The sequence below is a fragment of the Dipodomys merriami genome, unplaced genomic scaffold, assembly GCF_024711535.1.
Source record: "Dipodomys merriami isolate MVZ:Mamm:240054 unplaced genomic scaffold, mDipMer1.0.p SCAF_9, whole genome shotgun sequence".
In the NCBI taxonomy this organism is placed as follows: Eukaryota; Metazoa; Chordata; class Mammalia; order Rodentia; family Heteromyidae; genus Dipodomys; species Dipodomys merriami.
Window position 1 is genome coordinate 34,624,673 of NW_027206512.1, and position 17,532 is coordinate 34,642,204.

General features: G+C 38.2%; 1 protein-coding gene across 7 annotated transcripts in view; it reads right to left on the minus strand.

The window, feature by feature from the left end:
* Exoc1 (exocyst complex component 1) overlaps window positions 1-13,190 on the minus strand; it is a 42,860-nt gene extending 29,670 nt beyond the window's left edge. For 3 of the 7 annotated variants that reach the window (XM_070012897.1, XM_070012899.1, XM_070012900.1), the window contains exons 1-5: window positions 13,036-13,190; window positions 10,199-10,332; window positions 8,939-9,069; window positions 4,671-4,830; window positions 1,192-1,212 (exon numbers count right to left, since the gene is read on the minus strand). In XM_070012897.1, coding sequence (XP_069868998.1) covers window positions 1,192-1,212; window positions 4,671-4,830; window positions 8,939-9,069; window positions 10,199-10,322 — 436 coding nt within the window. In that variant the 5' untranslated portion in view covers window positions 10,323-10,332; window positions 13,036-13,190. The remainder of the gene's footprint in view (window positions 1-1,191; window positions 1,213-4,670; window positions 4,831-8,938; window positions 9,070-10,198; window positions 10,333-13,035) is intronic. The other 4 variants (XM_070012901.1, XM_070012903.1, XM_070012902.1 and 1 more) reach the window with 3 other exon arrangements.
* Window positions 13,191-17,532: the final 4,342 nt, after the last annotated feature.

Sequence of the window (17,532 nt, forward strand, 5' to 3'; positions counted from 1 at the left end):
ACCTAATCTTTTTTTCCTACCTGAGGAGGCAGTTGCTCTAACAAAGTAATGACTATGAATTCAGAACACTTGGAAGAAATTTGCTTTCCTTCTTTCTCCAGGTAACATTTTTTCTTTCATTATTTTGTTCTTTTCATCTCTGTTATCCCTTTTTCTTTCAAGTAACTTTTAATTGAAATGACAAATGTAGCTATCATACATAATTTATTCTGAGATTAAAGATGAACTAAAGTGTAAAACTTGAATTTAAAATTAAAACATTAATTGAACTTGAACACTGAATTTCACATGCACAGATAAAATAGCTAGCTATGAGCTAGGAAGTTTTCCTATTAAATCTAATATGAGAAAAACAATGTCAAGTTTGAAATTACAAAAACATTAAGTGGTCTTCATGCTTCACAGTAAATGACCAAGTAACTCTTGAGACACGTCTCAGTTCATTCTTTTGAAATAATATACTAACATGTGGGCACATCTTATAAGGAGGTATGGAAGTAAAATGAAAGAAATGTTTTAACCCCTAAGAGGATATTTTACAACTATAAACAGTTAACAATTTTCTAGAATGGGATATGATTTAAACAAAAAAAATCGATGCTTTAAGTATTTATTATTTTATATGAGTATTTATATTTAATGTAACTTGAAATACATTCATTTGTCCCAGAACAAAAGCTGGCTAATTCAAAGTAATAAAGGATTTACTCTGAAGGAGAATAATATATTAGGTAGGTAGAGATACGTCACAGAAAAAAAATGGGAGAGGATTAAAAATTTTGGTTGCAATTACATATAAATTCCGGTATATAAATCTGTCCTATGTAAATCTGTCTCCTTTGAGACTATTTTATTTGGTTATGGAAATGGTAAACTGTTGAATGTGTCCGATTATTATTGGCCACTAGAGGGCAGAGACTTCCCTAACCAGTCTGTGCAGCTTCTTACATAATAAACATGTCAAATAAACATGTATTTTAAGTGATCATAACTGCTTTATAGAAGAATTTTATCACCCTTCAAACAACCCTCCTGAAGCCAATAATACATACTACATGAATTTTATTACTATATAGATTTTGTAATAAATTTATCCTTGTATGCAACTTCATAAAATATACAACCAACGGTACATAACAATGGCAAGTAATAAAAACATGGAATAGAATAAGAAGAAAAGGTGTTACGCACCTTCTGTAACTTTAGGCAGTTCTGGAGAGTAAAAAGGTATGAAAAAAGCAGAGGAAAGTAAGCAAAGAATATTAGCTGGGTAGAACAGTACACAGGTTTAAAATTTTTAAATACTACCCATATCTCATTTGAACATCATGTTAGAGTAAGGTTCCAGAGACAACATCAAAATCAACTACATACGGGAAAGATTCATAAGAAGTCAGATTTCCAGGGTTCATTTTTTAAATTCATTTTCTAATAGTGATTAAAAGTATATTTATCTTTCTATTTTCTCTTAGTCTTTCAAGAAACAGTACTGACTAGTCCTTGAAGTAGGAAACAAGATCATTTCCTGGTGATTATTTTTAGGTTAATTGTGACTCATGCATTTAGTGCAGTTATTTTCACTCAAGGACCAAGGCTTTACCCAGACACTCCCTTACAAAGAATTAGTCACAAAACACTGTGGGTAAGGACCAAGATTGAGGCAAACAAACATTATGAGAACAGTTGAAGCAACACTGAAGGATTCCAAAGACTGTTTAATAAAGGTTTGGCTGCAAGTAAAAGAATGAAAAAGTAAAAAATTACCAGTTACCAGAGACAGCATTAATAATTAAAACAATTGTAACTTACATGGATGATTATTTAGCTCTCCAAAGGAGATAGTAATTATTATTATTTTTTAATATCATCCAAAACCTAGACACATTTATTTTTCTTAAAAAAGGGAGTAAATAAATTTTTTAAAAGGGAGTAAATAGCTATGATTTCAAAGACTATTAAAACAAATCTTTAGACATTAATAAAGCTATTCCCTGAACATTAAACCAAAACAATTGCTATTGATCTACAGAAAGTGATTTTCAAAATGAGATCCTTAAGGATGTTCTAAGGATTCTTTAAACTGATCTCAATTAATGTTTATAAACATGAAAAATTGTTTACATTTGTACTTTATGCCCTAAAAATTAAATACATTAAAAAAATAGGGATCACACTCAAAAGCAGAAATATTCTTCTCGTTTTTATTTAGTAATACTAAATAAACACTAGGTCAGGTAGAATATGTATTTTTCTATCTAGTTGTCCTAATGGTTTGAAGTACACACTGGGCAATAAATAACATCTTAGAAATACATGAATACTTGAAAACAAGACAGCAAAGTTGTCAATGAATTACTGACTCACAAGAATGTTCTTCTCTGAAAATGGCAAAAAACAAATAAATAAAAAGGCATTTGAAGCAAATTAATCCACAATTAAAGGCAGAAAAAAAATCACTATAAATGAGCTGGGCACCGGTGGCTCACGCCTGTAATTCTAGCTACTCAGTAGGCTGAGATCTGAGGATTGAGGTTCAAAGCCAGCCCAGGCAGTAAAGTCTGTGAGACTCTTATCTCCAATAAACCACTAGAAAACCGGAAGTGGCATTGTGGCTCAAGTGGTAGAGAGCTCACCTTGAGTTGAAGAGGTGAGGGACAGTGCCCAAGCCCAGAGTTCAAGCCCCACAACCAACCAAAAAAAAAATCACTATAAAGTTCTGGAAGTTCATTTCCTCAACACATGCAATTACCAAGACACTGAGGACTATAACTGTGAGGTGGCAACTGTGTGAGTTCAAGGCCAGCCCCTCTGGGATAACACAGGGTATGACAAGTATGACCTACTTGTGCTACTTGTAAGCATCAAGACCAAACCAAAAACAAGCTCACTAGTTAAAAGCTGGAAACAATACTACACGTAAGGGGCAAATAGTACATGGTCAAACAGAAAAAGAAGCAAAATACAGATGGAGGCAAGTGAGCAAAGAAATGAATAGTTTGCTTCAAGCTTGGATATTGGCAATTTTAGATGTTTCACCATTCTGAAAGAACGTAAGCTTCTGTGTGTGTGTGTGTGGTGTGTGTGTGTGTGTGTTTGTGTGTGTGTGTGTGTGTGTTGGTATGTATATTGGAGTTTGAACTTAGGGCCTTATGCTTGTTACTACCACTTGAGCAGCATCTCCAATCTTACTTTTTGCTGGTTATTTTGGAGATGTGTAGTCTACAAACTTTTCTGCCCAGGCTGGCCTTGACCTGGCATGGTGACTCAAGCCTGTAATCCTAGCTACTTGGGAGGTGGAGATTTAGGGGTCACAATTTGAGGATAGTCTAGACAACAAAAAGTTTGTGAGTTTCCATCTTAATCAATGGCTGCTTTGGTGGTATGTGCCTGCTATCCCAATTTTGGGGAAAGCTCAAGGGCTGGGTATAGTAGTGTATGTCTATAATACCTAGTGGTAGAGGGAGGCACATGCAGGAAAAGCACAGCTCCAACTAACCCAGGAATAAAGATACTCTACCTAGAAAGTAACTTAAACAAAAACGGCTGAAAGCGTAACTCAAGTGGTAAAGCACAGACCTATGTGTGAGGCCCTGAGCTCAATCCCCAATATGGCAGGAGAAAGAGAAAGAAGGAAAGAAGGAAGGAAAGGAGAGAAGGAAAGAAGAAAAGAAAAAAAGAAAGAAAGAAAAAGAGAGGGAGGATGAAAGAAAAAGAAGCAAAAAAAGAGAAGGAAAGGAAATGAAAAGGAAAGAAAAAGAAAGGAAAAAGGAAAGAAAGGAACAAGGACAGAATGATTATGTTTGTCTTCATGGAAGAAATTTTCAAAGTACAAAATCTCATGGTACATTTCCAATATAACAGTAGTTTTTATCTTACAATACAAAATAAGCCATAATAATATTCTTGAAAATAGACTGATCAAAAAATTTCCCAATTAAGTTCATGTCTAAGAATTTTATGTTGGTAATAGCAAACCATCCCATTATATACTGAGACGTTTAGTCCACATCTTATGACATAGACACTATTATATCTGGTTCTGACACAAGAGAAGATGAAACACAGCAATTAAGTAACTATTCGAGGTAATAATTTTGGTAAAGCCAAAAATATGAACCCAGGTAGTCTGACTCCAGAGTTGTGTTTTTAAGTTGCTCACAATCTGCATAAAAATACTGCTCTAAGGATAGTCATCCCAGGACTGTTTAAAAGAAGAAAGACTGAAAACTTCATTTAACTAAATGAATTATGGCTTATTGTTAAATGAATCATGGTATGTATACACACACAATGGGATACTGTGATGCTTTAAAAATAATGTTGGGGTAAATATACAATAATGTGAAAAATGTTCATGATATATTACATGAAAGAGAATGTTAGAAAACAACATAAACTTCCTATTCTCAAAATCTATTTAAATATGCACAGAAAAAAAGCCTAAAGCACCAAAATGTGATCAGTATTTATTTCTCTGGGGTAGGTTTATAGGTGGATTTATTTTATGCAACATTATCAGTATTCTATAATGAATAACATCATTTCTGCAATACAAAATTCCTTTATGATGTACAGTAATTCAATATTCTACTTACACTGAGTAATGCCAAATTATATATTCATTTAAAAGATACACTTGATTTTACATATACCTTTCTATTTAATTTTACCTTCCAAAAGTTGTGAGCTGACATTGACGAAATCGATTTTCTTCCGGAGATATCGCTGATTCAGTTTCCAAATACAGGAGATAAATGCATTCTTTTCAGCAGTGCTGCTGGCAACCCACTTATACACTTTTTCAAAATGTAAATCAAATTCAGGATTTTCCTACATACAAACAAAGATACCATTTTGATCACATTATTATTAGTGCAAAATCTTTATTAAAGACAGGTGCCAGTGGATCTTGCCTGTAATCCTAGATACTCAGTAGACTGAGATCTGAGGATTGCAGTTCAAAGCTAGCCTCGGCAGGAAAGTCCATGAGACACTTATATCCAGTTAACTACCAAAAGACTGGAAGTGGAGATGTGGCTCAAGTGGTAGACAGCAGGCCTTGAGCAAAAAAGTTCAGGGACAGTGCCCAAACCCTGAGTTCAAGCCCTTGTACCAATATACACATAAGTAAATTTTTATTTTAAAAAAGAAAGAATTGGAGCCATTCTTTGAAGAGGGTATCACTAAAAATAAGCTCAAGGGAAGGCTTTAGAGAACATTGCTTATAGCAAAAAACTGTCATTCAAAAGAAGCTGAATGAAAAACATGTAGTCGAGGTCATTTTCTTCCTATGCCTGTCAGTTGCATACTTGGGACTTTGTGGCTCAGCTTCCCCATTAACAGGATTAACAATGGCCTCTAGTCTGTATATTTGACAGTACTGGAATTTGGACAATGCCTTGCACTACCAAGGTATAGTCTCTAGTTTTCTTTTCTTTCTTTCTTTTTTAAAGTTTCTTTTCTTAGAGCCGGTCCTGAGGCTTGAACTCAAGCCTTTTTTGGTAGTTAATTAAGAGATAAGGGTCTCATGGATTTCTTGCCAGGGCTAGCTTTGAATCATGATCCTCAGGTCTCAGCCTCTTGAGAAGCTAAGATTACAGACATTAGCCACTGGACCTTCATTTTGATGAATTCATTTTTAAATTGCCTATTAAGTTTGATACTGTATTTTCTTTGGTAAGGTACTATGCACAAATGATAAGGAATATATGTTCTAATGATAAAATATGGAGAAATTACAATGTCTATCTGAATGTACTTTTCAAAAACAAATGAAATAAAAAGCAGAGACAGAATGATTACTACAGTGGTCTCAAAAGATAAAAATGTCATGGGGCTTCAAGTTATTTCAAGAGACAAAGAAATCGAACCAGTCTGAGAGATTTGCACCATGCTTTCTACATGTCTCTTAAGTCAAACAAGAGCAACTCCAGACTAGTATTTGTTAACTACACAACTGCTTGAGAATTATGTTAAAAACAGAAAACATATCAATGTATATTTCCCTTCACTTTCAAAGAACTAAAAAATAGGTCTGAATGCTCTGTCTAGAGTTGAAAGATAATAATATATTTCATTCATTTGAAGCATTATTTAAAGGGACCTTAAAGATCAGAAAAGAAATTACTTGGGACTTTTACTTCAAAGAGTTGGGATCCTTAGGGATCAGGAGTTGACCTCTGGTACAATAGCAATGGTATAACAGTCTATTAATTAGTTCAACTTAGAGCTTAATAAGCAGAATTTAAGTGTCAATGCCTCTCCCCCACCTGAAAAAAATCAACCTTTACAATAAGAAGGTAATCAGCTTCATCACTTATAAAAGTATCTAAGGGTATTGGCACTAACATGAAACTTGATGGGAAATGATCTCTTCCCTGGGAATACTTCCCATAATGCCATAAAAGAGGCTGAGTGCTCCAGTGGCAACATTCACACAAATCAATGTGTGATACTAAATGGCTAATGTTAGACTATGTATAAAAATTTCATATTTTATGTCCATATATAGTATACACACACCAAGGTGGTTATATAAAATGAAAAAAAATCCATTAAGTAAGTCAGCAAATAGGCGTCAGCGTTGAGAAAGCATTCAAATAAGCATTCAGCAATGGTAGTGAATTATGCAAGTCAACAGGGTCATGAAGTGAAAACTAGGGAAGAGAAAAATAGTTTTAAAATCAAATGCATTTCTAAGAAGTCCTTAATGTATCTTCTCTTAAACAGAAATCTACTGAAAACTCTCTACTCTTCATCACTATCCATAGAAACAGAAATTACCTACTGAAGGTTTTTGAAAAAAAGAAATCTTTCTTCCCAAACATGTTCTCATTCACATCATCTCCCTCCCTTCTTCCTTCCTGTTTCTCTTTCTACCTGTCAAACTATTTGCATATTTTTCTAAAAACTGGTTGCTCCTCAGGTATTAAAGCAAAGGCCAAGTTTATCTGAAATTATGTTTTCCCTTCTTCCCTCCCTCCCTCCCTTTTCTTCTAGTCCTAGGGTTTGAATTCAGGGTCTGAGAGCGGTCAGTGAGCTTTTTTGCTAAATGCACTCTACCACTTGAGTCACAGCTCCACTTCCAGCTTTTTGGCAGTTAATTGGAGATAACAGTGTCATAAACATTTTTCCTGGGTTGGCTTTGAACCTTGATCCTCAGATCTCAGTCTCCTGAGTAGTTAGGAGTAAGGTATAAGCCTCCACCTGGCATACCTGAAATTCTTGAAGAAAAGGCATCTACATTTTGAAGAAATCTGAATGGTGCAGATAGGCAGAGCTTGCCTAAAACTGTTTTGCCTTTTCACCCTTGTTCAGCATTTTGATCTTCAAAGGTTTATACCAAAGTAAGAGTAAAACCAAGAAATCTTACTAGATTGCTTCACAAATACTGTTTTTACTTCATTGTGCCTTTTTATTTGTTTGTATTGATTCTGGGAAATGAACTCAAGCCCTAGGTCCTGCCCCTTAGCTTTTTAACTCAAGGCCACTTGAGCCATATGTCTACTTCAGGCTTTTTGCTGGTTTATTGGAGATTCTTTGTTAAAATGTTGTATTTATTGTTCCTGGAGATTCTTTTTTTTTGTCGGTCGTGGGGCTTGAACTCTGGGCCTGGGCGTTGTCCCTCAGCTCTTCAACTCAAGGCGAGCCAGCGCCACTTCCGTTCCTGGAGATTCTTATCTCCAATAAAGTCTAACAAACTTTCCTTCCCAGGCTGGTTAACTAACTGTAACCCGCAGATATCAGCCTCCAGAATAACTAGGATTACAGCCGTGAGCCAACCACTGTTCAGCCTTCTTTGTGGCTTTTTAATAAACATATGGGACTTAGCGAGTTAAGGTACACCCTACTCATTAGTGTATGTCTGGCTTTTAGTCCCATCAACAGTATGAGTGGATGTGGTACAAAAAATTCCCTAGTGTTCTGGAGGTGCCTTTAGACTGCAGAGGAAGATAGGGCAGGGCTACAGATAACTGAATCAGAGGAGCTCCACTTGACTTCTTTAAAACAGAGTATTACTGCTAAAAGCCTTGAACTGCCAGAACTATAGACAAGTCTTTTTTTTCTTTTGGTTGTTTGTGGGGCTTGAACTCTGGGCCTGGGCACTGTCCATGAGCTCTTCAGCTCAAGGCTAGTGCTCTACCACTTGAGCCATAGTTCCACTTCCAATTTTCTGGTGGTTATCTGGAGATCAGAGTCTCATGGACTTTCTTGCCTGGGCTGGCTTTGAACAGTGATGCTCAGATGTCAGCCTCCTGAGTAGCTAGGATTATAGGCGTGAGCCGCAGTGCCCAGTGAATATTATGATATTATGAATATCATAATATTCAAAATCTTTGGCATTTAAGTGTGATATCCTTATTTACATCTTTATTAACCTGACTATTTAATTCTTCAAAATAAGTATGTAGCCCACTATCACTTCCTTTATTTGAAGCGCACCATCCAGCCATGGCCTAAAAAGTCTAGCTGGGCTGCTTCAGCTGAGGAAGCAATGATACATAAGGACTCTCTATGCAAGACTCAGTTTGGTTATGTAATATATGAGTTGAACCAGGTTTTACCAAAACAATATAAATTTAAAAAGAACTTACATGAGATACCACTTTAAAACTCATACTAATTTAGAGAATTTGTATTACTTAATCTAAATACAGGTAAGTATATAGTCAAAGTCATTTTGCTCTAATTTTTATAGCTTGTGAACAAATATAATTGTAGTATTTAAATAAAAAGAATGAAAACAAATATATCTATATGCTTATTTTTAGTAGTCTGAGTAGTTGGGGTTATGAAGTAGAAGGTAGAATTATATTTTAGACGGGAAGACTGGCAGTCACAAAGCAACAGGTTCACAGCATTTCAAAATACCTAATATTGTGTTAATAAAATGAAAGACACTTTCTGAAAATAGGTTGAAGAACAAAGAAAAACATACTTTGATAGCATCTTTGGCATCTACCACAGCAAGATCTCGAAGGGCCCAAGCAATCTGCCTTTTATAAAAATCTCCCTTGTCAGATTTCTTGACTTTGACCACCTTCACTTGAACTGGTCGTTCAGTTGTCACTGTTGAGCAAACACACATTTTCATTTAAAAAAATATATGTGTGTGTGTGTGTGTGCACATATATACATACATATATATGTATTATGTAAAATCAGTCACTTATTTTTCATTCACTCATTGCAAATATATCTTCCAACTGCCTGGTGCTGTAATGTTTCATAACAACTGGACAGTAAAATTCACAGAACCCTACAAAAAGCATTTGAATCAGACTAGACTCTCAGCAATTCTACATTTTAGTTTTACCCTGAAAACATTCTGGCTTATGGATAGGATATAAGACAAGTATGTTCTTAGAAATTCTGTCTGAAAAGCAAAACCTAGGAAAGACTAATGTTCATGCTTGGGAGAATTGGTATGTGAATTATGGAACATTCATATGGTCAAATATACCATAGCAGTCAACAAGAAAGAATTAATAGCTCTATGAAAATCATGACTAAGAACATAACACTGAATGGAAAAAAAAATATATGCAGTATATATGTAGTATAATTCAATTTATGTAAAGTTCAACAACATGCAAAACTAGACAGCATGTTTCTTGGAATAGGGTAATGGGATAAAGAAAAGCAAAGGGTGGGAGAGGGAAAGGGGGAAAAAATGAAGGAGGGGGATAACAAGTTTGAAAAGAAATGTATTCACTACCTTACTTATGTAACTAACCTCTCTGTACATCACCTTGACAATAAAATTAAAATAAAATACATTATACAGTTAAGAAAAAAAAGATAAGAAATACTAATTAAAATTTAGGATATCAGATACTTTGTAATAGCAGATGAAGGGGAAGGGGATCAAGAAAAGGCACACAGTACACTTTAAGGGAATGGAACAGTTTTATGAAACCGAGTGGTATATGCAAGTGCTGCTCTATCATCAATCTTTACATCTTAGTTGTATGCCATAGAAATATTTTGTAACAACTCACTATTCAGTAAAACAAAAACTTAATGTAGATCCAACAAATTTTTCAATAGTAGACAAATAGTAGCCTAAGCTGGTCTTGAGCTTGCTATATAGATGTGTTTTACCAGGTCTGGCTAGGAATATTTTTGAAAGAAAGGAAATGTTTCTCCTAAGGAATAAAAGAATGCCAAACAAATATTTTTTCTTCTAAATACCAACCTGTAGCACATAAAAAGCAGTTCTTTTTCTTTTTTCCTGCCTTGCACACATTGACTATGCTCAACAGGCGTTCATCGTTTGGTGTAAAAATATCTCTCTGTAAAGCGTGCTTGATTGCTGTCATCTTTTCTCAGCTGTAAAAATTCAGAATACAGATGCTCATTCTCAAGGTCATTCCACTTTATATTTACTGTCCTTTTTCTGATTCATAAACTGTAATTTCTGGTTAAGATACATAGGAAAATGATTTAATATATTAATATACCCACATCATAAAATATAAAACTGTAAATTTGGAAATAAAATTAAAGGATTTTAGAATCTTTGGAAATCCTAACCATTCTTTCTCGTACACAGATTTAAGAAAAAAAGTAAAGCCATGCTCAATCTTTAAATATAATTTCCTATATATTTTCTACATAGAGAACACGTACAACTCAACAAAAAGACAAATAATCCAATTAAAAACTGAATAAAAGCTATGAATAGGCATTTTCTGGATGAACAAAGAGTCAATGAGTCATAGAAAGATGTTCAACCTCATTAATCACTAAGGAAATGCAAATAAAAACCACAGTGAGATACTTATTGCTTTGTACTTGCTAGAATGACTAAAATCAAGAGGACACACAATAACAAGTGTTGGAGATTTGGGGAAAAGAAGGCACACATGCGTTTGAGAGACTATCTTCAGGGAAGTAAGATGGACAAAGTGGTATTTTCTCTGTGACCTGAGCCACTACAGGAAGCCTAAAGTCTGTGGATTCCTATCCAGGTGCACCTGAGGAAGGAAGCAATGCCCATCCTAAAAATAACCAGTGAAAGTATGGCTAAAGGGCTTAAGTTGTAGAGCCACCAGCCTAGCAAACTTAAGCCCCAAAGTTCAAGCCAAAAAAAAAAAAAAAAAAAAAGTAGTTCTTTGTAGGATTGTACCTTATCTTTTGTTTTTCTAGACCTTAGCAAAAGGCATATAGTTAGTATTTAAAAATGTCTAAATGAACTAACAGGATAGCAATAACAGTTATAGTACTATCAAGATTCCCCCTTTCCAACTCTCAGATCTGTAAGCAAATACATAGGTTCCCTCCACCATTGCCAACATGAAACTTGTTATATTCTAAAATTTCCTCCTATATATATATAATTTAATTTTTCTTTATTTCTATTGTCAACACATTAACTAAAGTGTCTATCAGTTTTGTGACAGCATCTGATTATCTTTACAAGTTTCCACAATCCTGTAAAAACAACCAAAAGAACATATCTCTCACACCACACTCTTGCTAACATTTTCTTACTGCTCCCAAATACAAACTTCCCACTCAAAGTACTCTGCTCATTTCGGGCTTTAAATTTTTGCTTCGGGACTATTCTATGCAGGAAATATATCCTTTCTATCCAAATCCTAATTACATTCCACAGTTTATATGAAATTGACTCAATAAAGACCTTAATCCAAATTCCTACAGCACTTACTGAACAATCAAGAACTTGCTATCTAATTGAGATCATAAGCTTCTGAATCTTCAGAGCCATCTTAAAAAGGGTGTGGAATCGAAGTAAAGTAATGCTCTACCATAGTTTTGAGTTCTTTGTAGGTACTTAACCACTACTTCTTGAAGTAATCTGAACTGAACAAGAAAAAAAAAACCTATCAAATAAGTGGTGACATTGGAATCGAAACCTCTTTGTACAACTCAAATATAATAATAACCATCATTATCATCATCATCATCATCATCAAACTGATCAACTGAACGAGTAATGGTGGACAATTTTACCATCCATATAGTCCCTCTGGATAAAATGATTGGGTGCATGGTTAGGTGATAAAACAGGCAAGACTAAGTAGATCTCATAAAGGGGCTAGGCAATGAAAAGCATTAAAGTGACCATTTGTCCATTTAGCAAATATTCATGTCTACTCAGTCCCTGGCGCTGCTCTGGGTTCTAGTGGTGAACATGACAGACGTGTTGGTGAAGACAGGTGACCCATGCTTTCGGGTTATGTAGGCTCTATGGGTAATTCCCCGTCTTTATGACATTTTCCAGTACATAAATCAGAAGTGGTTCCTCTAAAATTATTTTCCAGGGCAAAGAAGCCATCGTTCCGGAGGCGGCTGGCCAGTCATCGCCTTACTCTATAAACGTTCGTGTTTCTTTAAACTCAAGTCAGGCCCTCACACTGCGTGACAAATAGCTGGTTCGTGTGCTTGTGTGGGGTTAGGCCCGGATGGCGGGAGAACCCGCTGCCATTTAAAAAAAAAAAAAAAAAAAGAACTGCACCTGCACGGGGACGGGGCGGCATGTGGCAGGAGACCAAGAGGGGAAGGCCCGTCAGGTGCTCACCTGGCCCAGGCCCCACAGTGTACGGGCATGCTATGGGGCACAGACGGGATCTGGGTCCAATGGGCGGAACCCTGCAGGACAGAGGCTGTCCTCGCAGAGATCCGGACCACGAGGGGGGGGGAGAAGGCTCCCTCCCACAGGGCTCGGCCCCTCGCGCACACAGGTGGGCGGGGACCGTGGGGGCACCGGGGCCTGACCGCCACCGCGGCGGAGGTTGGGGAGGACGCACCTCGAGGGCGGGAGGGCGAGGGCGGGGGACCCCGGGGGACTGCACCGAGGGAGGGGGAGGGAAGGGCTCCTTGTGGGCCTGGCCACCACGGGGGCGGGGCTCCACGGGAGCGGGGGCAGGGACGCCGCGGGCCGGATCCCCACGGGCGCAGGGCTCCCCGCGACGCGGACCTGGAGCCACCTCAGAGCCGGGCGCCCGCCGAGCCGCTCCACATCCCGCCGCCGCCGGCACCGCCGGACGGCCGTGGCCGAAAGCTTACCGCGAGGCCGGACCGAGCCCGGCTGCACCGAGGCGGGTCCTCCAAGACCGAGGGCAGAGGGGACTGTGGCACTACTAGGGTGAGCCCCTCAATGAAGGCAGCGGACGGGAAGCGGCCGTTCCTCCTCCACTTCCCGTATCCGGACATGTGACAACCCCCGCGCCGGAAGTTGGCCCTCCAGAGAAGGAAGTAGAGGTGGAGAAGATAAAAGGAGCGACCAATAAACGCCGCGGGAGCGTGACCCCCCCCCCGCCCCCGGTGGGCGTGGCCAACCAGATGGGCGTGGCGCCTAGTCAGCTGAGGCCGATTGGAATGTGGGGATTGGGAGCCCTTCGCTGATAACTTTCTCTAGAGGCATTCCCTCGATAGTCCTGGCAATTCATTTAAGGAGTGCATAAAATGATTTTTATTTACACATGCAAAACTCTGTTGACGCTATGTCCTAACGACTTAAAGCTTGGAGACAGGAAGTAAGTTAAATCAGAATTTCTGGGGGTGGGATCAGAGGGCAGTGTTTTTAAAAATATCTTCCCAGGTAATTCCTAATATACTCCATGGCAATTCTGACTTCACACTCTATTTCACTTTCACGGACTAGCTGGTTGAGCTGGTTGAGGGCTGTTTAGACAAGGCTGCCTCTCTTCAGAGCACCTGAATCAGAATCTGCATCTTAACGAGAGGATGCTTATATATTTAAACTTGAGAGCCAAATATGATGCTACTGGTGCTGGTTGCTAGACAAATGTTTCACTTAGTCCACATTCCTAACACTTGTTTTATGCCGGACACTGATTCCAGGCACAAAGGTGATTCAAACTTTTATCCAAGCCTGAAGGGGTTCACAGTGTGATAGCACTGGGCTGGGAAAATTCAAAAGAGGGAGGAACTCACTTTATCGGCCAATGGAGGATTCACTGAGAAAGGGACAAACAAGTTGTTACAGTGTCTTTCATGCTTTATCTGAAGATAAAACTTGGTGGAAAACAATTAACAAAAATAGAGAGGAATTGTTTGTTACTGAGATTATTGTGCACTAGTCAAGGCTAATTGGAATATTAATTATTCACTTTCGTTGAGTTCCTTTTAAGAACTTGAGCTAATCTTATCCTTTCACAGACTCTTTTGATCATTCCTATTTTGTCCCAGAATTCTTACCCTAGATACTTTTTATAGACAATTGTGTGTGCTTTTTTCATCCTATTATCCTTTATTTGTCTGTACATTACAGTCTTCATTAAAGTTGGGAAATTAATTGCATTTCAGAAGTCTAGACTTCTTTCTTGAGCTCCAGATTTGTGTCTCTGCTCCCCTGCCTCTGACATTTCCATTCCGTTCTGATGAATTAATTGCAGGCATCTCAATCTTATGTCCAGAAATTTCATTCTCATTCCTCTTCTCCCCTCCTGGATTTTCTTTCAGCGTAATGTATCTCGAATAATTTATTTGGAGATTTGATCCAAGTGAGGAAAAACAACAAGGAAATAGGGAGCAAAAATGAAACATGGAAGAAGAATGGACATTTAAGAAGGAGTTATTGAATTGATCACCCCTTAGGTGACCCCTTAGCTCCTTAGGACTTCTAAGGAGCTTTGGGAAATCAGTCTTAGAACTGCCTGCTGCAAGCAAGACTGGAAGAAACATTTATATGTTGGCAACTGTTTTCCTTTCATCAAAGATAGGAGGTTATCTAATCAACACTCCCAAATTGCACAATTATGAATACCAGGTTTACACTCACACTCACAGATATACTAAGGCAAGAATTGAGGGGAGAGTTTTTATGTTGTACTTGCTCAAACCTTGTCAAACTCTTCTCAGAACAGTGCTGCAGCAGTGGTTGAAATAAGAGTGATGGGCAGCCACAATCTCTGTAAGCAATTAATATGAGAGTTAGTGAAATAAGCTTTAGCTCCTGTGGTACACTTGTATTAACTCTTTCCTCCACCACTCATTCTAATTTCCTTCTTCCTTGGCCAGAACATCAGCTGATTTAAATTTTTTCTATGGTTAGATAACCAGAACCTTCCATTTAGACTGCTCTAATTGCCTGTTCAACAGGGAACAGACCTCCTGGATAAAACCCAGTGAATTCCTTTGATTCAGACATATTCCTATGTACGGCTATTGTGTAGCAACAATGTCAGATCCTTTTGCTAATCACAGTTGACTCCCACAAGCATCACAGCTCCTTTCTTTGTCATGAGAAGCCCAAAGTAACTAAATGACAGTGATAGTTTCAAGTTCAGTGAACTCTATGTATCCTTGGGGAAGCACCCCCTACTCAACCCTTAGGAAACAACTAATTACAAATTTTACAAGTGGATTATTTGGAGTGTTCTCACTCCTGGGTTCCTAAGCCTTGAATTGTTGGGAACAGTGTATTTATCACATCCTCTAGGAAAACACCCTCAGTCCCAAGAAGGCACAGAGACCAAGTCTGTAACAGGCCATTTCACCAGTTTGTAAGGCTAGCTGCATTTGAGTGATGAGAGTGATCATTGAGGGATATAGTGAAATCAACGGATTTCATGGTTGTGAAATTTGTATTTTAGGTATTTTATGCCACTTTGTGGGTGGTGGGTGGGAAGGAGAAGCTGTAAATTTTGGTTAAAGAATTGTCAATCAAGAACACTGAAATTTAGTTGGGTGCTGGTGGCTCATACTTGTAATCTTAGCTACTCAGGAAGGTGAGACCGAAGACTCATTATTTGAAGCCAGCTGGGGAGGAAAAGTCCTTGAAGGCTCCATTTCTATTTAACCAAATTGGTGTGTGTGTGTGGAAGAAGGGGTCTCAAGTGGTAGAGTGCCAGCTGTGGGCAAAGAAAACTCAAGTGATAACTCAAGATCCTGAATTCAGGCCAAGGTACACACACACACACACACACACACACACACACACACACACACACACACACACACACACACACACACACACACACACACACACACACACACACACACACACACACACACACAGAGGAATACTATAATTCAGCCAGGCATAGATGGCTCAAGTCTTCTAGCCACTGGAGAAATCCAATGATTGCAGTTCAAAGATGGCAAATAAATAAATGAAATAAAAACAAAAACAAAAAAGTTTGAAAGACTCTGTCTCAACCAATTGCTGGGCACGGTGGCCCAATTAGTCATCCCAGCATCACAATGAATCACAAAAAGGAGGATCACAGTCTATACCAGCAGTACCCAAAAAGGGGCTGTTAGAGTAAATCAAGTGGTAATGCACTTTCCTAGCAAATGAAATGTCCCAAGTTCAAATTCTAGAACCCTCATAAATGAACATTAAAAACTACTATAGCCAGGCTCATGCTTATAATCCTAGCTACTCAGGGGGCTGAGATCTAAGAATCACAGTTCAAAGCAGGCCCAGGTAGGAAAGTCCATGAGACTCTTATCTCCAGCTAACCACCAGAAAACTGGAAGTGGTTTTGTGGCTCAAAGTAGTAGAGCAAGCACTATCCTCGAGCAAAAGAAGTCAGGGACAGTGCCCAGGCCCTGAATTCAAGCCCCATGACAGACAAAAAAAAAAAATACTACAATTCTGGTGATTGTGGATATTGGCAGACTCACTATAAACAAGAAAGGCAAATCTCAAGTCTTCTAAATATTTCCATTTCAGGGTACTTCTCCCTCTCTATAAAGTGGCTGACTGGAAAGATTCATTTATGGAGTATTCTTCCCTAGTCCATTCCATGTGCAATCCAATGTTACTTACCCAGCAATATGACATTGCCAACCCAATGTCACACAATCCAATGTTACTTACCCAGCAATATGACATTGCCAACCCATGTGTGAGCCAGTCCCAAGAGTTTTCTTCTGTACTTTGTATGGCCATAGGAGTGAGTTGAGGAAGAGATGTCCATGCTGTAAAAGTAAGTGCTGGTGGAGTCTGAGTTACCCTTCTATGTGATTTACTTGTCCTCTAGGCCTGCTCAGGCTTGAACTTATGCACTGACACCCTTCAATAGATTGTTTCTGAGCCTATGCCTTGCTGGAACTGATGATATACAGCTCATAATCGATATCTCTGGTTTTCCCAATGGAGAACTGTTCTCTTCCTTAGAAGGCTTACAGAACAGTAGGGACCATGTACTAGAAATTTGACACAGCGTTCTTATCCACCAAGAGTTGTTCAAGCATCTTTAGATCTTCTGGAACAAACGGACTGATAGTAGGGTAATTGGCATACCTATCCTTCTGGACAACATATGTAAGTGATGGGGACTTAATAATTTCACATTCTTCCAACATCCTTCCTTCTGGGAATACCATCTAGTGGTGGTTCTTGATTCTCACATAATAAATCTATTCTAATATTCCTGCATACCTCAGCCTTCTGGTTCCCAATACTTATTCTAGATTGTTCTGGCACCTTCATCCCCATTTAGCACATAATTATGTCCAGTTTTTAAGAAGACACTAAAGCTGTGTTTTAGGACTTCTTCCACCTGTCCTTGCCAAAATAGAAAACCATAC